The sequence below is a fragment of the Lygodium microphyllum genome, chromosome 11, assembly GCF_053477565.2.
Source record: "Lygodium microphyllum isolate KBCC chromosome 11, Lygodium_microphyllum_v1.1.10, whole genome shotgun sequence".
NCBI classification, from domain to species: Eukaryota; Viridiplantae; Streptophyta; class Polypodiopsida; order Schizaeales; family Lygodiaceae; genus Lygodium; species Lygodium microphyllum.
This window is the reverse complement of record NC_141145.1, coordinates 33,650,417-33,677,880: the sequence shown is the minus strand read 5'-3', so window position 1 is coordinate 33,677,880 and position 27,464 is coordinate 33,650,417. Positions and strand designations below refer to the sequence as shown.

Here is a 27,464-nt window from a genome sequence, read left to right as displayed (position 1 = left end):
TTTTGTGACGTAACGCTTAAAGGCAGGGGCGGGGGGACCGCCGTTAGCCGGTAGAGGCACAGGCGACGGCCGATGGCCGGTCAGAGGCAGCAGGCTCATAAAGTTTGAAACGGATCCGTTGGTCGCGACTCGCCAGTGTGGTTAAGGTAACCAGGGTGCGGGTATAGGTAGGGTCAAGGTCCGACGATGGTTAAGAGTAACCAGGGTGCGGGTAAAGGTAGGGTCAAGGTCACACGATGCGGGAATCTTTTCGTTTTGCTTCATGATACTTTGATGGGCGGCAGGGCCTGGCGTCACGCGTGTGCGGCAGAGGGAGAGAGATGTTAGGATAGAAAGAGAGATCGCACACACTCTCTCTATGAAGAACTTGTTACAACTTACAAGGTTAAAAAAAGAGAGAGCAGGTCTACAGTAGCGGCTTTGGGTGCCTCGCAGCCCCTTTCTTTCTAATGGCTTTACCTTTTATAAGCTTTCTCCTCCTTTCTTCTTTTTATCTTTTTAATAACGACACTCCGAAGCGTATTGGATTTTTCGGGGCTTGTCAGTCGGCGTGAAGCTGCCTTGCAGATCTGCGGCACACAGCTTAATGCAAATGCGCCCTTTCCCCGATTGACTTCACGAGGGACCAGCGTCCACAAGCAGCAGCATTCCTCCCCATTGAGTCTTGTGATAGCCTCTCTCTGATAGCGCTCCCTTCTTGGCCGTTCTGCTGCGAAAACTTCTTTCCTTGATACTTTATGCGTCGTGATAAAACACACAGCAAAAGAGGAGGGACCACTATCTCCATCTCCTACTTTTTCCCTGACAGAAGCTCCTCCTATTTGTTCAAGTTCTTTTCCTGTGAGAGAGAGAGAGAGAGAGAGAGAGAGAGAGAGAGGCCTAGACGCCCTAGAGGTTGCGGGAAGCTGCAGGATGATCATCTTGCTCTTTTCCTGACCCTTCCATTCTGGCAAGCAAGCTCCAGCCTCCTCAGTCCTCCTTCTTTCTTTCTTCTTTGTGCTTAGGTTGAGTTTTGCGGCTTTGTTGCTTTCATATATCAAGGTCTTATCCTTGTCTCAAACCCCAGGGCTCCACCACCAGCTGTCTCTCCCTTTGTCTTCTTTCTACTGATGAAAAGATTAAATTCTCTGCGCACCCACTACTATCCTTTCAGTAAAAGCATGTCCCTCCCCCTTCTCTACATGACAAGCTACTAGCTTCGTCCGCGCTTTCACTGTTTGCTTCGAAGTTGTTACCTCTCTCTCACTCTCCCTCCCTCTCTCTCTCTCTCTTCTCGTGCTACTCACAGCAGTTCCAGAAATTTTCAGAGCACGAAAAATGGGGTCTTGCCTCAGTAAACGCAAGCGCATGAGCGATGCAGCCGTCACGCACAACGCCTCGCCAAGGACGAGCTTCAGCGTTGCAAGCAGCAACGAGATGGCACACGCCAAGGTGAGTGTGATTAGCAAAAACAGCGAGAGACAGAGCGTGGAAGAAGCCACAGGCCACTCTGCGCTCGTGAAGAAGTCGAAGAGCAAGAAGGCGTCTCAACAGGAGAGCAATAATGCGAACGATCAGAAGCGGAACTCCTCGACATCATCGCTGCCTTCGTCAGACGTTTCTGAAGCCAACTCCAGCCATAATTCTCCGGCTGTGATAAGCAGAGCAAAAAGCCTAGTTAAAGCTGCTGATTCCCCAGCCAAAGGGGACGCTACATCATGCAGGAAGATGGAACCTAGGTCCCCGAGTCTGCTTCCCTCTGTCGCCCCTTCCTCCCCTCGTTCTAAGGCCATTACGGGCGCAGTATCTGATCCCCTTCAAGGTGCCAGTCCTCCAGCCAACGAGGGGATCCATCTCCCCGTCGGCAGAACGTCCAAGAAACGTGTGCTGTTTCAAAACCTCAGCGAGAACAGTCAGGTAATTAGATGTCAGCTTTGTCAATCTACGGAATGCTTTGTACCTCGTGCTTCTGCAAAACTCGTTTCTGGTTCAGCATTCATGTATGGCACGTTGTGGATTTCGACAGGCTTGTGGTTACATTCAGCAAGAGCACAAGGTCAAGAAGGCGGAGGAACAAGAAGAAGACGAAGAAGAAGAAGGCAGGCCTCCTCCTGCCTCCAAGCTCAAACGATCACGCTCCTGCGAGCATTCCATGCGCCTGGACGTCAAGAGACCTCTCCGACGCATTACCTTTCAAGAAGATGTCGCGCAAGTGCTGAGTGAGGTCCATCTTCGTCATCAAAAAAACAAGAATAACAGCACGGCCTTGCTTCAGCCTTCCGACAGTAAATCATCATCTCATGGCGAAAGCAGGTGTTCAAAGTTCTTGGAAGGCCTGGACTTGATAGACATTTTGCCATCCAAGCCAGTTGTACATAATCTGCTGGAGCAGCTTCCAGATAGCCACGAAGACGAATTTCTGCTCCATGACAGCCACCAGCCAGAGGATCCTGGCCGCATCTCGGCTGATTTCTTTGAGCTCAAGCAGCGGTATCTTTCCTCTCGTTCAGCCACTTGTTCTACATCAGCATCGACTCAGAAGGATAACCTTCGCAGTGACAGGTATTCGGATCATGCCGGAGATGGCACCGTGTCGTTCTTACATATGCACTCGAGAGCATCCTCCATTGATTCTGTTGAGCCGGAGCTTTACGGTTCGCACAAACATCCTCTATTTTCATCAGTTGCGGAGGAAGAAGACTGCGACTCCGATGATTCAGAGACATTCGAATTCAATCAGGCGGTCTCTGTATTTTCAAGGGAAGTTGAGCTGAAACGATTGGAGCGGCTTAACACACAGTCGATAGCCGAAGAAGAAGAGGATGATGATGATGATGGCGACGACGACAACGACGACGACAATGAGGAGGATGAAAGACAAGATGTGGACAAATATCAAGTGGTGGCCACAGGGGATGCAGTGCTTGTGTCAGGAACAAATTCGGAGGAATTTCATTTAATTCCATCGAAGGCCTATTTCGAAAGGAACAACAGGAATCAGCATCAGCATCATCATCATCAAAAGCTACAGCAGCAGCAGCAGCAAAAGAAGGGGTCACCACTGGGGCGGGTGTCGTCGTCGCTGCGGATGCGGTCACGGTCATCATCGCCGCCAGCACCACCATCGTCGTACCTGTCAGTGGATGAGATAATCTGTCTGCTGGAAAGGGACGAGCTGGATGAAGAGGTGCTGCTGTCGCTCCTGAGATGCGGCGGAGGCAGTGGGGGCGGCACAATGTGCACATCCGGCGGCACGCCGGCATCCGAGGTAGCATCCGAGGCGTCCTTCGAGTTCAAGGCAGGCTCGACGCCGCCCCACTCTACCCCCTCCACCCCCATGCTGTCTGCGGGGTCGACCCCCACACGCCAGCAAGGCCCTGCCTCCTACATCAATCAGCTCAGCCCCATCGCCCTCACCCCTGAAGAAATTGCAGAAATCTGGGGCGTCTTCGAGCAGCGGCAAGCGATCAGCTTAGCTTAGTTTAAGCCTAAACCTAACTTAATCTGACCCAACCCATTCACTCCCTTAAACCCCTGTCACAGTAAACCTAACCCAAAGCCTAACCCTAGCCTTAACCCACTCCCTAGACCCGTGTGGGATAACCCATCCTCTTAACACTTTCTCTGTGACAGGCACAGAAAAATAACACACTCACGCGAATGTGCGTGGCTTGGGCTGGTGATGTAAGTAGGTTTCTGTGTATCATCGCCCCCACTCCGTTTGCTGTACAAACTGCGCTCACGCCTCTTATGCCGTGCCTTGTTCGCCACCCAAAACGCTCTGTATGTCTGCCTTTGCTTGCTGGACTCTCTGAGAGTACAGATCTGCAACAGAGTACCCTTGTAACGAAAATACATGTAAATCTTCTGACCTCTTGCATCCATCCAACGCTCTCCACAGTCTTGAATCCTGACAGTCCTGTTTCTCCCAAAGTTAGGGGAGGAGGTACTTTTCTCATGTCAGCTGAGCCACGAAAAAAATTATGAGAGAAGGAAATGATATGTCCTTACAGGTCACATGTGACATGATGATTTCTTACAACTTTTCTAAAATAAGAGGCCAGACCAGTGTTAAAACTAGTATCTTAGATGGCAACACATAAAATTCCATTAATAAATTCCTCCAAAAGTTTGAGATTAAGGTTCTGGTATCTCTTATAAAAAATGTTTTTGGTTCCTGCTTGAGCTTAAGGTTGTGGTATCTGTTATCAAAAATGTTGTTTGTACCCTTGAAGCAGCAGCCCACTTGGTTGGGTATATTCTATGCGAGCGTGAAGGTCTGCAATTTCAATACCTTGCTTAGCGGCTTAGGGGCAGTTGTACCCTTGGAGGATGAAAGATAGATTCGACCCCATGATTTTAAAAATATATATGAAAAAGGCAATTGCATTTATTAAAAAAATGTCCTAAACGGACATTGGTTAAGACCATCTCAAAGAAAGAGAACAACATTGGTTATAGGAAACAGGCCTTTTAGTATATTTCTAAATGTAACATTTGATCAATCCTTATTGGTTAGGTTTTGTCCTTAAAAAATTGAACAATTGTTAGTAGTGTTTTTTTGTGATCGGTACCTGTTTTTGGTATTTTAATGTTTGCCCCCTAGATGTATGGTGAGTGGGGAGTTGTGTAAGAATTTTGAAGGTCAAATCTATTATGCAAATATCTTGAAATCTGTAGTACTCCCAATATTCTAAAATTCTAATAATATCAATGAGCTTTTTGCCAATTAAATTTGTGCATCAGTAATAGATGAGCAACATTAGGCTATCTTTTGCAAGATTCTAACGTTCATGCATCAATTGATTAGAAGGTAAGATAACTAAGATTGTTGTGCTTATAACATTCACATGGTTGTGTATCCATGTGTTTGCAATGGGCTCTTATAAAAGTGACACAAATGACCATCAAGCATGGCCTCTTCTACGTGGTAGCCTAATTCAATTTTCAAAAAGGCCAATTAAGAATGAAGCCACATCTTAGAGGGGATTGACATGCTATCAACTTGGTTACATGCATGTAGAGTCAGTAGTACAGTAGGTCCGATGCTTTTCCTACCAGACTTCTTGTGGGCAAGTGTAGAGGAGGAAGGAGCCCCTCTTTGCAAGGGATCTCAAAGATGGCCCCCACCCTAGGTGATCCAAAGGGGCATTATGCTAAATACCATGTGTGATTCATGGGCCTATAGAATATTCGTTTGGTGGTTAGTTTTGGTTACATGCTCAAAAATGTATGCACACAATGCTCTATTTAGCGAAATAGTTTGTGGCTCATTTTACAAGTTACAACCATGCTTTTTTGTAAACATAGCCTTTCCCTTCTATTTCTTATGGGCTATCAAAGCTTCCTTACATAAGCATACATGTTTGGGAAGTGTTAGAAGATATTTATCATGATCATTAGCAATAATCAAACTTTTTTGTGTGAACCAATAGTTAGTTTTGATGTGCCTTCTAGGATGATGCACACTTTAATGAAATAGGGAGGACATTGAGTTGGAGAGAATTGTATCACCTCTCCAACATGCATATTCTATCGTGCGGATTTAACTAAATGCATTGTAGATTTACATGCACTTCTCTCTCTCCATTGCCTTTGGTATAACATATAACTAATTGTCACTTTTTGTTCATAACACTTTCATTGGGAATGACAATAATTTTTAATGAGCATATCATTTCTCATATTCAAAAGTAGATATGGTAGCCAGCCACATACCATTAGTCCTCTTTTCCATGCTTATGTCGCTTTCCCTGAATAATTAAGAATACTAGACCCTTTTAGTTCCCATTAGTACTCAAAGCTTTTGCCTTGCATTGAAACCTTTTTGTAAACATGTATATACGTCAATAGCATTCCCCTTCAATATACACTTCTCAATTGATTTATGAAATGAAATGAGGTACCATAGGTTCCAACATCTCCATCTCAAAAGAGAGAATGTGAAAACAATAATGTAAACTTACAATTATGCTAGTGTGAGCAATGTGGCCACATTGAATTGCACTTAGTTACCTATTATAACACAATGATCTTATCCACTTGTATTACACCAAACCATGCCCAGAGCACTTGACATTCTTTGACTATCACAAACATGACAATTGAAAAGAAATTAGATACGAGTCACACTGACTGGGTATAAAAGGCATAAGAGACCCAGTTTAGGGCATTCGCCTATAATCAAGAACAGACTCTTCACTTTCTCCTTAAGCTTCCATGGCTTCCCTCCTCTTTCTTCCTTCTTTCTTCTCTCTCTCTCTCTCCTCTTCTAGCCCCTCTTTTTCTTTCTCTCTTTCTCTCCCTTTTGCTCATTCTTTTCTTTCCTCTTAAGCCTCATTCATTACAAGTGGTATTGGAGCTGCAGGCTTTGGTCCTTTTCCCCTTTCCCTTTTTTCAATCTAGCTTCCTTTCAAATTTGAAAACCCTAGTTACTTAGGTAGCATGTACAAGTACACTAAGGAGGACTATAATTGGTGGCAGCTTTCTTGAAGTCAAGCAAGAGCTGTGGCTAGAGCTTTTGATATAATTGGAGGTCAAATGGAAACTTTTAGGGGTTTCAAGGAAAAATTGGGGGCTCAGGAGTTAGAGGAGGGCAAAATCTTAGCTACTTTTTTGCTCCAGTCCTCTCTTTCCCCCCTTGCAACTTCCATGGTTACCATGGATAAGAATCCTCAAGATCTTGCTTCAGCCTTCTCCAGGACATCAACAATCACCAAGACTTGATCCCTTGCATCTAGGCAACCTAGAGAGTAGCATAGTGATGGATTTTTACCCTAAGAGTCCCCTAAGAATTAGCTCGCAATTTGTGATGCAAATTGTGTTAAGAAGGATGGTCCTCTCTTACTTTGTCTTAGCCACCACCACCACTCTTGGAGCTTTCTAGGGCATTCGGTAACTACTCCCCTTCACTTGATCAGGATCTCGGCCTCTCTCCTCCAGCATTTGAGCTTTCACAAGCTAAAAACCCTAGTGCACACCAATGAACTATTTTGAAAGCCATTGAAGCTCAGCCCAAGCTCTCAAATTCTTCAAAATCTCCTCAACTTAGCCCTTAGGATCTCCTTTAGTCATTCTTGGCCACATCCACCTTTATTGAAGACATGGAGCTCAGTATGCAAAGATTTCTTATGGACAGCCATGAAAGTTCCACTTGAAGCTTTCAACTCTTAAAGAGCAAGCTCGGATCAAGCATGGGAGTCCCCACCATTAGAGCAAGTATCAAACTCTTGAAGATTACATCCATTGAAGGTGCTTTGCTTTTCTAGGCTGACTTAATGGAGGACTTAAATCATTATTTGATCATGCTTCATCCATCTAATTCAAGCACTAAAGAGGTATGTTAATCTAACCTTAATCTCTCATTTTGATCCACTTGTTGAGTTTAGTTCTTTTGTTGGAGACATTAAGGGTGCATATTGCCTTATAAGTGGAATCTTTCGTTGAATGCATGTTTCCCACATTGAATCGATAGCTTACTTGCTTTTCATCTGCATTCCAATGCACCATGTCAACTCTACCCAGTTGGTTATTGTTGACCCTAACACTTATCTTGTCACGTGTGTATTGAATTGATTCCAAGAGAGTAATAAGCCATTGCAAAAGGGTAAGTAGCAAGCATTAAGTCATTGGACTGCCAAGGTAAACCCCATCCAATCACTCATCTGTTGGGGGTAAAGGCGCCTCTGCCTAGCTGCCCGTGTATTAAGACACTGACAGTTACCGCCACTGCACACTGCACATGGCGGGCGCCCATCACCGTCACTTTATTCTTTATTCTTTTAGTGACAGTTTGAATAAAGGAAGGCTCGGTCACACATTGTGACTGTTGGAGTTTCCATTTCTTGTCTTTCTCTTTTTTGCTCTTACTCTCCCGCCATAGCTCTCGAGTGTAAGCTTCGACCATTCTCTCTTTTCAACTGGTATCAGAGCACGACTTTCTGACTCTTGAGCTTGGCTCGTGGCATTCTCAGCTTCCCATCGACTTCCCACTCGCATTGGGTCTCCTTCCCGGTAGCCATAGCTCATTCTCTTGAGCTCTCGTCACTTCGTCCCTGGCTTTTCGAGCTGCTTCCCGGGCTATTGAGGCACCATCAGGGCATTGACATTGAGGTATTGCTTCATTATTTCAGAGATTTATCTTAGTCCACAGGTCTTGGTAAACAGGGTTTTCACAGGTTGTGGGCAGCCATAGCTTACACCTCTTGGAGCTTCCTTCACCTGGATCTTGTTTCCAGTCTATCAAGGCTTGCTGAGGCTTGGTGTAGGCATTATTTGCCCCCCATTTGTGTCCCCTTTGGGTCCCATTGTTGACACGTGGGACAGCAGACCCCCCCAGCCAGCTCACGTTTTTTTTGCGCTTGTTTTAAAATCTGGTTTAAAAATCACTCTTTTTGTCATATCTCGGGCATTCGAAACTCGATTCAGGCAAGGTAAGAGTCTAAGTTGAGGTTTTGGCATGCTCCGGACATGATGGTGATGTTGGATTTGCTAAATTTTGATGATAGAATATTTTGAAACAGATTTCAAGTCTGAAACAGCATGTATTTGTATGCCTATATTTGTTTGGACATGACTACATAACCGGTTTGATTCTTATTGCATCCCGATTGATTGGGGGATTGAAGCTACATGTAATGCTATGATTTTGGTCTGATTGTGGGGCTGAAAATACACAGTTTATAACAGTAAATGCATACTGAATACTCTTGGACTAAAGCTATCTTTCATGCTTTGATATATGTTTATTGGTTCCGGGTGTATGTCTTGGGTTATGCTATGATGTATTGATCATCGAGGGACAACTTCGAGCTTGTCATTGGATCCGGATGCTATTGGAAGCTTGAGCTTATTTCAGCCCACACTTATTGACATCGGTCTATGCTTGATAGTGGTCAGTGTTTTGACAGTTATATGCTCTTTGGGTACATGCTTACCCGACGCCTACAGCTTGATGCATTTGTCTTGGTACAGTGTACCATATACCTGTTGAGCTTTAGTGCTCTCTGAAGACTTGGCTTGGATTTTCATTTGCTATTCTGGAATTTTGTATTGGATGTCACTTTGCTTGTCAGAGATCTTTATTGGGATGTATGTCTTGCTCATGGATGCTACCTACAGTCGCTCTGTAGCCGTCATGCTCTTGGGATGCTATTGAGGCATTGTCTTGGTTACTTGTCTTTGGTACTTTTGACTTGGTTTGATTGAGTTGTTGAGCTTGTTTATCCACCTTTTGTGCCAGTGGGAGCATCTTGTATGCTTGACCGACATTGAGCAGGAGGTTTATACTATTTGAGCATTTTGTAGATACTTGAGACTTTGGGATCTCTTACACTTACATGTTGCATGGTTTATGCACTGATATCTTGGAATTGCTTTTGACTTGAGCTTGGGCTTTACACTCTAGTGAGCATATACCTATTGGTGTCAGGTCTTGCCGGTGTTATGTATACTGTCCTATTGTCCAGGGGGTATGCCTACTCACTAACGGATGCTTTGGTGACATATTTGGGTGTTTGCTCAGAGTCTTAATGACTGTTTGGTGCTGATTTATACCCGTTTATGGCTGGTCATGTCTTGGCTGTCATTTATTGACTTGGTGCAGTGATTTGGTTAGCAATTGACTCTCACTGTACCCTGCTGTCATTTATTACAGCAAGCATATAACTCCAGATTGACATGGATTTTTCATGCTAAAATATTCTGAAATGATGTACTTTTACTAGTACTTGGTGGGCAGCAGCTTTGGTTACACTTTACTCACCATTTTCTCTTGATTTTGGTGATTTTTTGATCATTTTCTGCAGTAAACAGCAAGCAAATTTGAACTGTCTGTAGTCTTTCAGCCTGCATTATGGCAAGTTTGTCCACTGATCATGCTATTTTCAACATTACTAAGCTTGATGATATGAAATACTCTTATTGGAAGAGTCAGATTTGGCAGGTATTGGTGCACAAATAGCAGATCAAACCATTGAGGTTTAGCGGGCAGCCGCCTGCAACTATGCTAGATGAGGAATAGTTTGAGCTTGATGAGTTATGCAAGTCCACTATTGTATTATCTCTCACAGAATATGTTCATTACAATGTATTTGAGGAAGAATAGAGTGCATGGCAGTTGTGGGATAAAATCAAGAATCTCTATGACAAGAAAATTCCAGTGAGTCAGATGTATTGACTGAAGCAGCTTATGGATTTACGCATGAAGGAGAATGTGACCATGTCTGCTCACTTGAGCCAGTTCCATGCTATACTCAAGAACTTGACTTCGCAGGACATCACTTTTGCAAAGGATATCACTCCTCGTTTCTTGCTTGGTACTCTTAATGAGTCATGGGATGTATTTCACACTGCATTATGTGCCTCTACTGCTACCTTGAAATTATTTGATGTTGAGACTACTCTTCTGCAGCAAGAAGAGGTTAACTGTAAGAATTTGGATGCCTCTCATGTGTCGCATGCTTTGACAGTTAGAGGCAGGAATGATGGATATGGAAAGCATGGTAGTGGTAGTGCTGTGGACGGGATTCTCAGAAATCTCGGTCCAAGTCTCGTGGGAAGTCATGTAACAAATCCTGTGGCAGGAATGCAGATGTTACTTGTCATCATTGTGGGAAAAAGGACCATATTAGGCCACAATGCCATGAACTGCGAAATGAAAGGCGCAAAGATAAGGGGAAAGACAAAGTGCAGGATAAGCCTTTTGATCGTAGCACAATGTCTGCAAAGTCCAGTGTTAAAATTGAAGAGATCAATGTTATGCAGCCTGAGGATGTTGATGATGATTATATCCTTGCAGCTTCTTCTAGTGCTTTGCAGATGACAGAGATACACTCTATGTATGCACAGTGTTGGCTCTTGGACCTAGGTTCGTCCTTTCATGTGACACCTTGCCGAGAGTGGTTTCATTCATACTATACTGTTTCGGGTTCTGTGCGCCTAGGTGATGACAGCTCTCTTGATATTGTGGGCATTGGTGATGTTAGAATGCAGTTTCCTTTTTCCTTTTGGCAGCAGTTTTGTTATGTAGGATGTACGTCATATACCTGCTTTGACACGCAGTCTCATGTCAGCTGGACAGCTTGATGACGCAGGTTATCATGTATCTTTTGGAGACTCTGCATGGAAGATCACTCATAGCAGACTTGTGATTGCGAGAGGTGCCAAGACTAGCAGCCTCTATCCCTTGATTGTATCCGCTTCTTCCCTTGATTATGTTTTGTCTGTGGGTTCTATTGGCATGCCCGTTTGGGCCATATGTCTTTGAAGGGAATGAAAATGCTTTCTGGTTTGTAGTACTTATCGCCCCTTGATTATGCATGTTTTGATTCATGTAAGCATTGTCTTTATGGTAGGCAGACTAGATCTACGCATAAGAAGTCTGGTAGGCCACACATGAGTGAGCCCTTGGCATTGGTACATTCGGATGTTTGTGGGCCCATGCCTTGTCAGTCTATGGGTGGTGCCAAGTATTTTGTTACTTTCATAGATGATTTTTCACGGAAATTTTAGGCCTATCCCATTAAACTGAAATCTGATGTCTTGGCTGTGTTTCATAGATGACTTGCATTGGTTGAGAACTAGTTTGGGTATAGAATAAAATGTCTAAGGACAGATAATGGGGGTGAGTATGTCTCACGTGCTTTTAAGCAGTTATGTGATGAGAGGGGTATTAAGCGTCAATTGACCGCTCCCTACACCCCCCCTCCACAATGGTTTGGCTGAGTGAATGAATAGAACCATCTAGGAGCGTGTACGTAGTATGCTTAGCCATGTAGGCCTACCACAGAGCTTTTGGGCTGAGGCAGTTAGTACAACTGTGCATACCATAAATAGATTATCTTTTAGTGGTTTGGTTTTCCAGGTTACAGAGGAAGTATGGACTGGAAAACCTCCCTCTTATGCGCATCTCCGTGTCTTTGGATGTGAGGCATTCTGCTATGTGTCTAGGGGTAAGAGAAGTAAGCTGGATCCTAAGAGTGTCAAATGCATTTTCCTTGGTTATGGGGATGCATGCGAGATGGGTTACCATCTCTGGGATCCGCAGGCGCGGAAATTCATCCTCAATCATGATGTAGTCTTCCATGAAGATAAGATACATCGGCAGCCTGAGAGAGTTGTTGAGATCCGCAGGGTCATATTTCAGGAGGAGCCGAGAGCTCCCGCACAACCAGTTGGATAGCCTACAGCTGTAGCAGATGCTCATAGTCAGGGTGTTGGACAGGCAGCTGGGTAGGCAGTCGAGCCTACCATGAGACGGTCTACTAGAGACAAATGTGCACTTGATAGATTTCAGCCCTTGATGTATTATGTCTTGGTTACAGATGCAGGAGAGCCTTTCACCTATGATGAGGCTATGTGCAGGTCTACTAGAGACAGATATCCACCTGATAGATTTCAGCCCTTGATGTATTATGTCTTGGTTACAGATGCAGGAGAGCCTTTCACCTTGATGTATTATGTCTTGGTTACAGATGCATGAGAGCCTTTCACCTATGATGAGGCTATGCGCAGGGGTGACAGTCACTCCTGGGAGAGGGCTATGCAATCTAAGATAGACTCATTGCATAAGAATGAGACTTGGGATTTGGTTCCCTTGCCTGAGGGCAAGAAGGCTTTGCCATGCAAGTGGGTATACAAGCTGAAAAGTACCCCTGGATACCCCAAGTCGGTATACAATGCTAGACTGGTAGCAAAGGGTTTTAAGCAGGAGCATGGTGTAGACTTTGATGAGGTCTTTTCTCCTGTGATTAAGATGACCACCCTGCGCTTAGTCTTGGCTTTGGTTGCTCAGCTTGACTTGGATTTATACCAGATGGATGCCAAGATGGATTTCTTACATGGAGACTTGCATGATGAGATTTATATGGAGCAGCCTAAGGGCTTTGTAGAACTTGGCAGGGAGCACCTAGTGTACAAATTGAAGAAAAGTCTTTATGGCTTGAAGTAGGCACCTAGGGAGTGGTATCATAAGTTTGATGCCTTTATGCAGTCACAGGGCTACAACAGAAGTGCTATGGTTCCGTATCTTTACAGAAGAAAGCCCATGATGGTTCTTTATTGATTTTGGTACTCTATGTGGATGATATGCTGATAGCAGGGAAAGCTCATGATGAGCTAGATGCTCTTAAGGCTCAGCTCAAGAAGAGCTTTAAGATGAAAGATCTGGGACAAGCCGCTCACATACTTGGTATGTGCATTAGACACGATAGGCATCAGGGACTTCTCTACTTGTCACAGAGGGAGTACATCTATAAAGTCCTTGAGCGCTTCCACATACAGGACGTAAAGCCTATTAGCTATCCATTACCTTCTTATGTGAAGGTATCACATGCTGATTGTCCGTAGACAGATGATGAGCAGAGGGCCGAGATGGCCAAGATTCCCTATGCATCCGTAGTGGGTAGTCTTATGTATGCCATGATCGCTACTCGTCTAGATATTGCCTTTGCAGTTGGTGTTGTGCCACGCTATATGGCTACACCTAGTAAGAAGCATTGGGATGACGTGAAGGGTATCATGAGGTACCTAAAGGGCATTGCAGATATGCGCATATGCTATGGCAGCCAGGATACAGGAGTCGTGGGATACACTGACTTTGATTATGCAGGACATGCAGATAGTAGGAAGTCCATTTTCGGCTATGTCTTCACCTATGTTGGAGGTGCTGTTTCTTGGATGTCCAGGGTGCAAAAATGCACGGCCCTTTCTACTACAGAGGCTGAGTATGTTGCAGCCACTGGGGAGGCTTGCAAGGAGGCCATTTGGTTGGGTCGTTTGGTTGTTGACCTTGGTATTGATGCTATCCCTACACTGCATTCAGATTCTATGAGTGCTATTCAGTTAGCCAAGAATTCGGTCTTCCATGCGAAGACGAAACACATTGAGGTGAGGTATTACTTCATACGTGGGGTCATTGAGGACAAGTCTGTTGATCTTGTTAAGATCTCGACTGACCAGAATCCTGCAGATCTGCTCACAAAAAGCCTCTCTACAGAGCGCTTTTCCTTCCTCAGGAGGTTGATGGGCGTGGGATGAGATGACGTCTTTCCTCATCCTGTTGTACATGTGTACATATGTTGTACTGTCTTTCTTCTTCTTCTTTTTTTCACTCCTCACTAGGGCAGATTCACATTTAAGTGGGAGGTTGTTAGGGGTAAAGGCGCCTCTGCCTAGCCGCCCATGTATTACTACATTGACAGTCACCGTCACTGCACACTGCAGGTGGCGGGCGCCCGTCACCGTCACTTTATTCTTTATTCTTTTAGAGACAGTTTGAATAAAGGAATGCCTAGTCACACATTGTGACTGTTGGAGTTCCCATTTTTTGTCTCTCTCTTTCTTGCTCTTGCTCTCCTGCCATAGCTCTCGAGTGTAAGCTTCAATCCTTCTCTCCTTTCATCGTCCAATTCTTATATCTCATGAATATGCCCCAATGTTTATTTTCCAATGCATCTCATGTTGATTGAATAATTAAAAATGTTTGCCATGTATACTCCGGCGAAGGAAAAAGATCAACGCAAGGTTGAGGTGGTAAGCTAAAAGAGACATGACCCTCCCTTATCACTTTCAAGACCCTAAAGGGGTGCACTACTTGACCGAGGGAGAAGCTTTTCCCACCTCCTAGACTCATATAGTGCATCTTTGAACTAGGATAAGCATTGTTTTAGTTGCAAACATTCAGGGGGATAGTCATAGAACACTTGTTATAGTAAACTTTGTATTGCATCTAGGAGTGAATCCTATAGCTCATCTCGAATCCTAGTCAAAGATATAGTCTAAAAGATATGGCCATATTTGTACACTGAGGTCACTATGGAGGATAGGGTGTAGACTGGTCCAAGACACTCAAAGAGATTCAATTGCAAAATTATCTAATCTTTTTCTATCACAAAGCTTTCATAGCTCATCTCAAAGAGGGCTTCGTCCCCTTTGATTTGAATCAATAATCTCCTTGATCGAAGTTTTCTATTGGAAGTTACACCCATTTTACTAATGTTGGGTCTTGTGGCACTGCACTCAGATGGTAGGACACAAAAAGGCAAAAGCAAGGCCCCTAAGGAGGTCTAGAGGGAGATTAGATACTCTAGGGCCTCAATGAATGAGAAACCCATCTCAATACAAGATTATAATGGTAAGATGCAAGAGGAAGTGCCTGATATGGACCCTTATAGTATACTCAATCACACCCTTTTCCAGCATGAGATCCACCACATGGAAATACATAATGACATCGCTGCAAATCATCATCAGATGCTCTCAAAAATAGATTTTAAGAAAATGGCTCTATCCAACTCTTGGACTCAATGGACCTTGGAACACCTCATCACTCTTGTAGGCTAGTTAGCCACCCACGACCCTGGCAGCACAAGATAAGGCAAACGAGTTTAAGTGTGAATCATGACAGCCTCCTCCATTGGACCCAATTCATGGTCCAGAGGGTATTCTTAGAGCTAAGGTATTCCCCTCCTTTCATATTTGAGATTTGTGAGGCCTCCCACCGTGTTAGGACAAGCCTCTCTTGAGCTCTGCATCATCCATGTAGCCATCCCCCCATGAGACCCCCACCCCCCCACACTAGTAGAAGCTCCCCCACTCTCCCTAGGAGTCCCAATGGGACTTATTTGACTCATCTCCATAGTGGATAGCATGGTATTAATGTCCAATATGGCAACAATGGATAGCGTGGCTATCAGCGGTAGCATGGGTTTAATGCACAACATGGTATGTATGGGCAACATGGTATACATGGACAACAAGGCTATCATGGGTGGTAAAGTCCTAATGAGCTTCGTAACTAGATCATTCTTGCAAAATAAAAAGACCAGTCACCATCCCCATCAGACTTGGAAGAATATGTAAAGAAGCGGAAATATAAGTACCTAAGGAAAGTAGGAAAATAACTAGCTGCATGGCCATGTATATAAGATGTATGGGGTTTCATTTTTGGAGGATTAGTTAATACGAATACCCTTTCATTTTCATCTTTTTCACCTTTAGCTTTCATGGCTTCCTCTCCCTTCTCTCTCCTCAGCATTCTCTCTCCTTGTATTTCTCTCTCTTCTCTTAGTCTTTCTCTCATTTTCTTTCCCTCTTTCTCTCTCTTCTGCTTATCCTCTCTCCTCTTAGCCTCTTTCATTATAGTTTATATCACAACCTCGGTCTTTGATCATCTCTCCTTTACTTTTTCTCATATCCAGTCACATTTATTATTTAAAAAATTTGTAGTTCAAACAAGTACAACAAGGATAGGAGCTGGAGGAATAGTGATGGAGTATCACACGGTGCAAACAACCTTTCTTGGAGATCTCACAAGAGCAATGGACAAGTTGAAGGTACTTAGATCATCTTTAGAAGCTCTTCACTAAATTTGAGGCAAAAATTTAGGGTTCTTGGAAAAAGATAGCTCACAAAACTTGGAGAGGGTTTTGACTATAGTTACTTTTCAAAAGAAGGTTCTTCTTATTATTCTTTCAAGCTTTCTTGAGACCCTCCATGGAGTTTGGCATGAGAAAACCCCATCTCTCTCTCAATTCCTAGATCTCTGATAACAATGGAGCGCTCCTTGGCATTCTTGGCAACCCCTGGATGACATAGAGCACCATTCAATAGCAACATCATCTTGGCTTGGGTTGTTTGACTTTATAAATAGCTGCTTAATCTCCGATTTAAATGGGGATGATGGAGGTGCGGTAAATGTGAAGGGTAGGCTTCCAAAATCTCTGGGTGCAGAGGAGATATTGCTCATGCCAACACCAAAAAACAATAAATTTGGAGCTATGGGGGTGTAGGGCCCAAGACACAACAATTGGTGAAGATGAAGTAAGTAAACACGATAAGGAGACAAATTTTTTTCTTGAGAGATGTGTTATCATGTATGTTATCATTCAAGCCCTCTTTATAGTTGCAACACTGTGTGGGAGCTTCTCACTCAACCGCCAAGACCCATGGATCACTTATCATTTCAAGTATTTTAAGCCAAGTGCAATGGCTACCTATCACATAGCTATGTACGCTCTCACACCTACGAGTGTAGTGACCTTACCTTCATACTTGATCTAGTTGTCTCCTCCCACAATCTCTCCAGGAGCTCCACGTTCCAAGGTGCGAGCTCAAGCAATCTCAATCCTCAAGTTCCAAGTTCCAAGCTCCAAGCTCCAAGCTCCATGGCCGCATGTGAGACAAGAGAAGAAAAGAATATGGAGAGCTTCTCCATCCCAGTCCCTCACCCTCACACACTCACTCCCTCACACTCCCTCTCTCAAGCAGAGCACAAGCACAAGTAAGAGCAAAAGCAAGAAGAAGAAGAAGAGTGCTACTTTTGGTTACACATACGAATGATCTTCTTCATTTACTTTTGGTCACACATAAAAATGAGAGGTTACAGAGGCCAATGATAGATTGAGTGGGTAATGGGAGCCTCCAATGTCAGTGGTTGATCGCAGGTTGCCAAATGTACTTGAAAAGGAAAAGAAAGTGCACTACCTAGGGGTGTGTCTACCTCACTGTGTAGTGCATGGTTGTCAAGATTGTGGGAGAGAAGGAAGGAGTCTCGCTTGAAGCTTTCTTGCTTGCACAATGGGGGAAGACACACAAGGGTGGAGGCTGAAAACAGTTTTCCTCTTCTTAGTTGTGTAAGCCAAAAGAACTCAAGTACAAAGAAATAGAAGAACCCTATATATGGGTCTCAAACCAAACTCAACTAACTAAGGTGGCATACTAACTGAGCCACGAACTAGAGTAGATAAGGATAGCTATCATGTAGCTATTATTCATGGGCGGTGTACCAACCGCGTCTGCAACTGACAAGTCGGTGACATAAATATACAACGGTCACCCTGGCGTATCACGAGTGGAGCTCGATATCTCAACACTCCCCCTCGAGCTCAATCCCAATTCCTGCACACCAAGCAGGTCTCTGAACTTGCGCAGCTTCTCTGCGCCCAATGCCTTCGTGAATATGTCAGCTACCTGATCCTCTGTGCTGACATAAACTAGATCAATAAGACCTAGTAAAACCCTCTCTCGCACATAGTGATAATGCACCTCAATGTGCTTTGTTCTAGCATGATAGACTGGGTTATTTGCCAAGTGTATACTACTCATGTTGTCACAATAAATGACAACTGGCCCATCTGTAGACTGATGCATATCATAAAGTAGCTTATGCAACCAAGCTACCTCACATGCAGCCATTGCTGCACCCCTGTACTCAGCCTCTGTGCTCGACAAGGCAACTGTAGGCTGTTTCTTGCTGCTCCAAGTGACTGCAGCACTCCCAAAAGAGAATACATATCCACTGGTAGATCGTCTATCAGAAATACTACCAGCCCAATCAGCATCAGTGTATCCATGCAACTGTATCTGAACCCCAGTCTCATAAAATAGTCCATACTGCAATGTGGACTTCACATACCTAAGTATGCGTCTAGCCGCATCCAAATGTGGTTTCCTTGGAGCCTGCATAAACTGACTTACCAATCCAACAGCATAGCTCAAATCTGGCCTGGTAATAGTCATATAAATCAAACTTCCTACTATGCGTCTATACATAGTAGGGTCTTCTAGAAGCTCACCTGCATCTGTGCTCAGCTTCACATTTTGCTCCAAAGGAACTGAAATAGGCTTACAACCTGTCATCCCATATTTGGACAGCATGTCCAATCCATACTGCCTCTGCAAGAGCTGTATCCCACTTGGTGATCTAATCACCTCAATGCCCAAGAAATAACGCAGCTCTCCCAAATCCTTCATCTCAAACTTCTGCTTCAATAGCATTTTCACATGAAGGATATCTTCATCACTGTCACCTGTCATAATCAAATCATCAACATAAATGACAAGCAGCATAATACCTTTCTCTGTTTTTCTCACATAAAGTGAGAAATCTGCCTTGGAAATCTGAAAGCCAATAGTGACAAGATACTGTCCTATCTTGTCAGACCATGCTCTAGGTGCTTGCTTCAAGCCATACAAGGCTTTCTTCAACCTGCAAACAAACTCAGGATGAACAGCATGCACATAACCTGGTGGCTGCTCCATATAGACCTCTTCTTGCAAATCACCATGCAAGAAGGCATTCTTTACATCCATCTGATGTAAAGACCATCCCTTTGATGCAGCCATAGCAATGACTGCTCTTACGGTTGCCATCCTTGCAACCGGACTAAACGTTTCTTCATAGTCAATGCCATATGTTTGTGCATACCCCTTGACTACTAATCTTGCCTTGTATCTGTTCACAGAACCATCAGCATTGTGCTTCACCTTATAAACCCACTTACAGCCAATTGCATTCTTACCTTTAGGCAAAGGTACTAACTCCCATGTAGCATTTGCTTCCAAGGCATCCATTTCTTCATCCATGGCTTTCTCCCATTTTTCTTTTCCCATGGCTTGCTCAAAAGATGTGGGTTCTGGTTCCTGTATCACTTTGACCATATATGCATAGTGAATGGCTGTAAATCCATCATATTTCAGCCTATCCACAGGATACCTAGCTCTTGTAGACCTGCGCAAAGTAGGTTCACTCCCAGGTGCTCTCAAAACATCCCTGGTCTTCCTTACTCCAGGTGTAACAATAGAAGGAATACCCAACTCATCATCAATGCTCTGTTCTGAGCCACTGGATTCACCATCCACATAAGAGTGACCTGCATTCACATCAAACATGGGCTGATCAACCTTCTCTTTTCCTTTTCGTGATACCTGCATACCACTATCTGCATTGCTTTGAGAAGATTCTCCTGATCTCAATCTGCCTGTCCATGGCGAAGAATGTGAACCACTGCTAGAGGACGCTCCAGGTCCACTAATATTTTGTGACTGCTGCTGTGAATTCTGTGTAGCATTACCATTTTGTGCATCTTCATCATCAATCACATTTACTGGTTTATACCAGCTACTGATCTCATCAAAAACAACATCTCTGCTCACTGTAAACTTACGAGTAGAAGGGTTATAGCATCTATACCCTTTTTGCTGCAGAGAGTAACCAATAAAGATGCACTTCTCAGCTTTTGGATCCAACTTGGATCTCAGCTCATCTGGCACATGTACATAGGCAATGCAACAAAAAATTTTCAAATGAGAAATATCTGGTTTCCTACCAGTATACCTCTCCTCTGGAGTCATTCCATGTATTGCTGCAGTGGGCGTCCTGTTCATTATGTAGACTGCTGTAGCAACTGCTTCAGCCCAATAAAAATCTGGCAAGTCTTTTTCATTGAGCATGGCACGAGATACCTCTCCAATATGCCTGTTTTTCCTTTCTGCAATTCCATTTTGTTGTGGGGTATAACTGCATGAATATTGCTGCTTTATGCCATGCTCCTGCAAGAACCTTGCAAACTCATTTGAGAGGTACTCTCCCCCTCCATCTGACCTTAGGCATTTTATTTGCAGACCTGTTTCTTTTTCAGCCATAGCTTTAAGAGTTTTGAAATGCCCAAAAACTTCACTTTTCTTTTTCATAAAATACACCCAAACTTTTCTGCTATAGTCATCAATAAAAGTGACAAAATAATGACAGCCTCCAAGAGATGCAGCTTTAGTAGTCCACACATCAGAGTGAATTAATTCCAATGGCTTCTCACTCTCTTGAACATGTCTAGGAAATGGTTTCCTTGCCTGTTTTCCAAACTGACAGGCTTCACATACCTTATGCATTTCTGCAACCTTGAATTTGGGCAATCCTGCAACAATATTTTGGGCCTGCATTGATTTAAGTCGCTGTACATTAACATGACCAATGCGTTTATGCCAGATATCAATATCTGCAACTACACCGGTCCCATGTGCAAACATTGCTGCACTCAATTTAGACATGTCTGCATCCAATGTAAACATTCTGCCCTTCTTCTTTCCTTTTGCTATCAAGCGACCTTTATTTTTCATATCCTCAACAAAGCATCCATGAGGATTAAATCTGACCTGCAAGCCCTGTTCAACCATTTGACCAACTGAAACCAGATTCTTGGTGATATTCGGGACATGAAATACATCGGACAGGTATTTCTTTTTCCCACCCTGCATAGACAAGGGAATTTTTCCAATCTGCACAATAGGATGTGCAGTATCATCACCAGTCTCCACAAATCCTGGTTTTTCCATTTTCCTTGCATCCTCCATCCATTCTGCATGACCTGTCATGTGGTTTGATGCACCTGAGTCAACATACCATACATCATTGCTTTCTTCTGCACTTGTCATAGAATTGTTCATGTGCTGCACCATGAACAAATGCTCATTTCTGTCATCACCCTGTCTACTAGAAGATGCATAATTCCCTTGTTGCAGTTTTCCATTCATGATGTCATTCTGCTTTTTATAGCAGTCTTTAGCCATATGACCCATTTTACCACAGTAGTAGCATTCAACATTACTGTTTGCATTTTGGCCTCTTTGCCATCCACCACGACCTCTTTGGCTCCCCCTGCCTCTAGAGTTACCACGTCCTCCTCCATAGGACTGGTTTTCTTGAGTTTGCTGCATATTCTGATTTCTGCCACGGCCTCCAAATCGGCCTCCTCTACCTCTGCCTCTACCTCTTCCAGCATTTGAGTAGAAGACAGCTTCTTTTGAAGTTCCTCCTGAAGAAGATGCACCACCATTTCTCTGTTCCTCAGAAATTAGAAGAGCAATCAACTCCTCAAAATCAGGAAATCTTTCACGAACTGAAATGGATGTCCGAAACTGTGCATAATCCTTTCCTAGACCATTCAAGGTCACGGAAACTAAATCATCATCTTCCACTGGCGACCCAATGGAAGCAAGTGCATCTGCAATCTTCTTCACCTTCATGTGGTAGTCGTTGATGCTCATACTTTCTCTTTGCACATTATGCAACTCTTGCTTGAGCTGCATTTTCCTGGCTTGCGTATTTGTGCTATACATTTTTGACAAAGTATCCCATGCCTCCTTTGGCGTACTTGCATCCTGAATATGCACAATCATAGAGTCTGAAATACTGATAGACAGCCAATACATAACTTTCCTGGCTCTCTCATGCCATGTTTTAAATGCCTGCATTTGTTGTTGATTGGGAACATCAGGAAGAACTGGTTCTTCTTCATTTCCTGCAACAAATTCCCAATATCCTTTTCCCATAAGGAAATTCGTCATTCTAAACTTCCATGCTTGGAAGTTGTTCTTGTCAAGCTTTTCAGTGACAATCTGTGAAAGAGAATCAGATGCCATTGCAGAAGACTGCAAAAATTCTGTCACTGCAAAAAACACAGCTTCACCCTCACAAGGGCAAATCTGCAAAACTGGCGAAAGTGGTATTTGACCACACAGTCACTTCCTAGTGACGATTTTGCATAAACAGGAACCAAGGATGATTCTGAAACTCCCAATGTCTCTGCGCACAAGCATACGATGCAATTTCTACAGTAACTTTTCACCGACCTGTAGAACAGTGGTCGCACAGCATAAAACTGAGCCTTTTCTTGAGTGCGTGCAGAAAACTTCCGTCTGCAAAACAGGCCCCGAAATGGCCTCAAATCAAAAAAACAAGGTCGCCAAGGGCTAAAGCCCTTTCCCGCAGCATATACTGCCCTCTTGCTTCACCGCGAAGGGCGTCTCAACCTGAGACAATGCACTCCTGCAATTTCCGGCTGTGCTACCTGCAGAGATCTACTCTCAAAACAGGAAATGAAAGCAACACTGCTCCTCTTACCAGACCACCGCGAGCTTGGCTTGCTTTCTTGAGCTCCTTACCACGAACAAGGCTCTGATACCATGTCAAGATTGTGGGAGAGAAGGAAGGAGTCTCGCTTGAAGCTTTCTTGCTTGCACAATGGGGGAAGACACACAAGGGTGGAGGCTGAAAACAGTTTTCCTCTTCTTAGTTGTGTAAGCCAAAAGAACTCAAGTACAAAGAAATAGAAGAACCCTATATATGGGTCTCAAACCAAACTCAACTAACTAAGGTGGCATACTAACTGAGCCACGAACTAGAGTAGATAAGGATAGCTATCATGTAGCTATTATTCATGGGCGGTGTACCAACCGCGTCTGCAACTGACAAGTCGGTGACATAAATATACAACGGTCACCCTGGCGTATCACGAGTGGAGCTCGATATCTCAACAATGGTGTCTGTGCTAGTGGAATTGGGAGTCGGGTTGAAGCCCGTGGTGTTGTCCCACACTTGAGAACCTAGTTTGTGCACAAGGGGAGGTGTTGTGGGTGTGACTTAGGGAGACACGTCTAGCGGGAGTATGTGAAGTGGGGGAAGGGGCTAGGTTGGTCCCTAAGTGCAGTGTTCATGACACTTGTAGAGTACGGACGTGATAATTTTATTGTGGTATTTCTTTTCTTTCCACTTATTTCCTTTTTTTCCTTCTCCTTTTTTTATTTTTTTATTTTTTAAAATTTTTTTATAAGGGAAGCACATTAAGAAGTGTCTCGTTGATGAGTAGGGGCTAGGTTGCGTGGTGGCTTGAGGGCTCTACTTAGAAATATCTTGCTCTGGAGATACCCCTTTAAGTTGGATCTTACATTGAGTGGAGTGGATGAAAAAAATGGGTGATTACACCTAGTGAATCTACTATCACTCATATCTTCTAAGAGATTCATACAAAATGCTGGCAAGAGAGTAGATCTCATCATGGGGTGCACCATTGCACAGCTATCCATCCCCACATTGAGATAAAAAAAGAGGGGTGGCAATTTCTCTTCCTCTACAATAGGTTTTTGTTTTAGTAATATTTGCAATAGGTGGAGGTAGTTACATGTGCTGTGATGAAGGGTCGGGGCATGAGAAGACTTTGAGGAAACTTGTTGTAGATGTACGGAGGTCTCCTTCAGTAAATATTAAGCTTTCTTTAGGGATTGAGGCATTCACATTGTAGATCAAAGAGAAGTTGTATCTACCATTCACCTCCTAGTTTAAATCAACTCCAAACCTTCTTTGGTAGGGCATGTAGATAGGATCATCCTTTTCATGGGGGGGGGGGGTAGAGTGCTGCAGAAAGCGATCTAGGCCTCTAAGCTAGAGTCCCAAATGTTCTTGCACCACCTACATTGTGCCTCATATCCCTCCACCCTTCCAGGTACCTCCACTGCTTTATCTTCCCAATAGTCAGCAAGTTCTTGTTGCTGCTACCTTATGGGGTTCCTCATCCGTTCTTCTAGCCATCTCCTTCCTAGCCTTGCTGAAAGTTTAATGATGTTCTCCACCATCCTAGGAGATAATACTCTGTCGAATGTGTGAGGAAAGATGAAGGAGAACTCGAAGGGGTGGCCATGATTTCCCCATTGCTCCCACACTGCAAGCTCTTTGCCCTAGTTAACAAGATCGCGCTCCTTGCTTTAAGGGATGGCCACTTGTGGAACTTGTAGTGTCTTAGCTTGAAACTTCTTGCAGGCATGTTCCACTTGCTCTCTACACTTGTGCCTTATCTCCACTATCCATTCAGGCGGCCCAGCTTCCTCCCCTTGCTCTTTTGACTATAATTGTGGCCGCAAACGGGGTATTTGTTCCTGCACTCATTCTTTCTCTTGTTGGTCTGGTTCAAAGTTAGGCCCTTCTTCTTCCTAGATACTGGCTCTAGTGGCTCCTGTTAAGGTGGCTACATTTGTTGTTATGTCTTCCCAAGCCCTAGCAAGGAGAGTTCCCATGTGGTTAAGCTAGCTGAGATTAGGTGAGTATGTTGCTCCTCTACTCCTAAGCTAGTACTAAGCTTGGGTGCCTTGGCATGGAGTCCATGTTGCAATGCCCTCCTTGTTAGTTCTAGTTTTCTTCTTAGTTGTTCCAATATCTCTTTTCCTCTCGACTGCATGACGTTCAATACTATGCTCAACAATGTGTGTTGTTGCTCCATCATTCTTGTATTTGGACAGTCGTGGCCTTGCTTTCTGGTATGAGGCATTCACTTTGAAAGCTATGAGGCGTTCACTTTTGGAATAAGCCAGCTTGTAGACTAAGTCTTTGATTCTATCTTCGTTCTTGGCTGCCCATTCCTTTGCTTTCTCCTTCATATGCTCTAGCCCTTGATTTTGGTACCGAGCTAGGGTTGCAATCACTTGCTCTTGCTCCTACCATAGTGTGTGCATTTGTTCTTTCTCTTGGTTTTTACATTCTACATGTTCCCTCAATATGGTTTGCTTGTGAAGAGCTGATTGAAGTTGACTGTGCAATTCCATCAGCTTCTTCATAGCCTCCTAATCTCTTTGGTTCCTTACTATCTGTAGCTCTATCCTTGCCTCTTCTCTTTGCCTCTTTAACTCCCTTATTTCTAGCTCTAGACGTCTATTTTCCCAAGAGTTGAAGGCACACATATTCTCTAAGGACATGCAGTTCTCTCTTTCTTCATCATACAAGTCCTTTAGACTCCCTTATCCCTTCCTTTCCTTTAAGGCCTCTTTTAGTGTGATTACTTCCGTGTTTATAATGGTCATCACTCTAGCTTGCTCCACCCTGTAGGTTGCGAATGCAATCTTTTCTTCTTTGAGCTGTGCAAGTGCGGCCTTTTTCTCCTCTGTTTCCTTGTTGAGTTGGCTTTGCAACTCCTTTACTAATTTGTCTTGATCTTCATTGTTGTGCATGGTCAAAGACACCGAAGTGGTCAACACTTCTAAGTGGGGTACCTTAGGCCCTTGGTGTGATTCTATGTTAGCTGTGCTGCTGGCCTCTTTGTTCCTGCTAGTAGGGAGACTCCTTTGATGGGTGTAGGCACAATTTCCTATACTTTGCTAACTAAGTACTGTACTCAGGTCATGATGTTGCTTTCGTTGTGACTGCCCCTTCCACAGGTTCTTATGTTGGGGTGATTGTTGGTGCGACCATGGAATTGGGTGTAGAGGGGCTTTACCCTTGTCTTTCACTACCAGTCTTGGTCCTATCTCTTTGGCTCTATTGCACTCGTGCCTAGCACACCCTTCCATGCTGGGCTCATCATTGCCAATTCCTGAGATCGGGAGGGCTACTCTATGGATCTCTGAATGGCCAAGGCAATCTCCTCCTCCTCCTCCTCCTCCTCCTCCTCTTCTTGCCTCTTCTTGTGCTCTTCTTTTAATCTCCTTGATTCCTCCTCCACCCTCTGCAACTCCATGTTTTCCTCAGAGGTGGATCGATTTCTTCTTATGGGGATTTTGAGGGTGATCTTTTTCTTTTCCCCTTGGCTCAACAACTCGGAGCCTTGCTACTCAACTAACTATCATCTCGCTTGAGGCTTCTTGCTGTTGAGAGGGTTCGTCATTCTCCTCTTCATTAGCAACTCTCCCTATGTTGTCCTGCTATTCCTCGTGGACTTCGTCTTTCCCCTATTCTCCTGCTAAAAGTGAGATGGTTGGGCTTGTTGGGGTGGGAGAGCGATGCTCCTCTCAGATTGGTGACGGCTCCGGGGCCTCCTCTGCTACTTCTATTTCTGTCTCCCCTAGATTTTCCTAGATGATGGCCATTAACACTCCTCCAAAGCCTATAGTTGAAGCCTTGGAGGCATGTTTTTTCTCTTGGACTCCACTATGGTAGTCGGAGACTCCCCTCTTGCCACCCTTGTGTTGTGGCTAGGACCTTTACCAATGCATGTATTGTCTTTGAGACATAGGCATTCCAATTTACCTCGTCATCCAGGGCATTGGCTGCAAGGATCTCTAGCAATGGTATGCCTATTCTATTCATAAGAGTATTATATTTTTGGCTTGAGAAAAGGGTGTGGACCATTTTAGCCTCCTGCAGGCGAATGGTGGGGTTTGGAATATAAGCTAGAATGATTCCATCATTAGTGTAGGCCTTCTTTTTGTCCATCCCCAGCATTCTGTACACATCCCTCTTTGGCCTCTTCTTTGACTTCTCTGCTAATCCCAATGCCTTCTCCACAACCTTTGGATTAAGGGCAACTTCCACTCTTCTAGAGGTTTCACCTTGCCTGATGGTCATCGTGCCACTGTTCCTTTGGCCATCGAAAGTCCTTAGGAATTTTGTACATTTGTTGTGGTTGATGTCTTAACCCACCTTTTCTAGGTACTTAGCAAGGTTACATTGCTCTATCATCTCTGCCACTGCCTCTTCAGTTGTCTCTCTTCAGTTGTCACTACTCCTTCTAGGTTGTGGATGTTGCGATATTTTAATTGATTGAATGCTCTGATCTCCATGGCTAATCTGTGCCACTTGAGCCCATGAAAGGCACAAATTAAACCACTTGCACAAGAAATTGGATTCAAATTCAATAAGTCGTTGGAGTTCAGAAAGTTCCTAGGGTGGCATGGAGATTTTACTTTTGTTATATAGGATGTGATCAAGCGTTGGCTTACGGCCTTTTCTCGTGAAATTTCATTTCCAATCATCTCAATTGCAATAGTGGAAGTCTTAATAAAAATGAATTCATATTCTTCCCAAGAACATGGCAAGGAACATACCTTGTTTGCTATGGGTTCATCAAGTAGGCCTAGGTCCAAACATTCATAACTTCTAACAAATAGTGTGAAAGTTGAATTCACTCATTGGATGCACGTTGCCAAGTCATCCCATGTGTCCATGA

At 43.9% G+C, this 27,464-nt stretch overlaps 1 protein-coding gene across 1 annotated transcript; it reads left to right on the top strand.

Moving 5' to 3' along the window:
* The first annotated feature begins 864 nt into the window (after nt 1-864).
* On the top strand, nt 865-3,850 carry LOC148028690 (uncharacterized). The gene is made up of 2 exons (XM_087687480.1): nt 865-1,896; nt 2,006-3,850. The coding sequence occupies exons 1-2, from the start codon at nt 1,318-1,320 to the stop codon at nt 3,458-3,460; spliced, it is 2,034 nt and encodes a 677-aa protein (XP_087543606.1). The 5' UTR covers nt 865-1,317; the 3' UTR covers nt 3,461-3,850.
* The last annotated feature ends 23,614 nt before the right edge of the window (nt 3,851-27,464 follow it).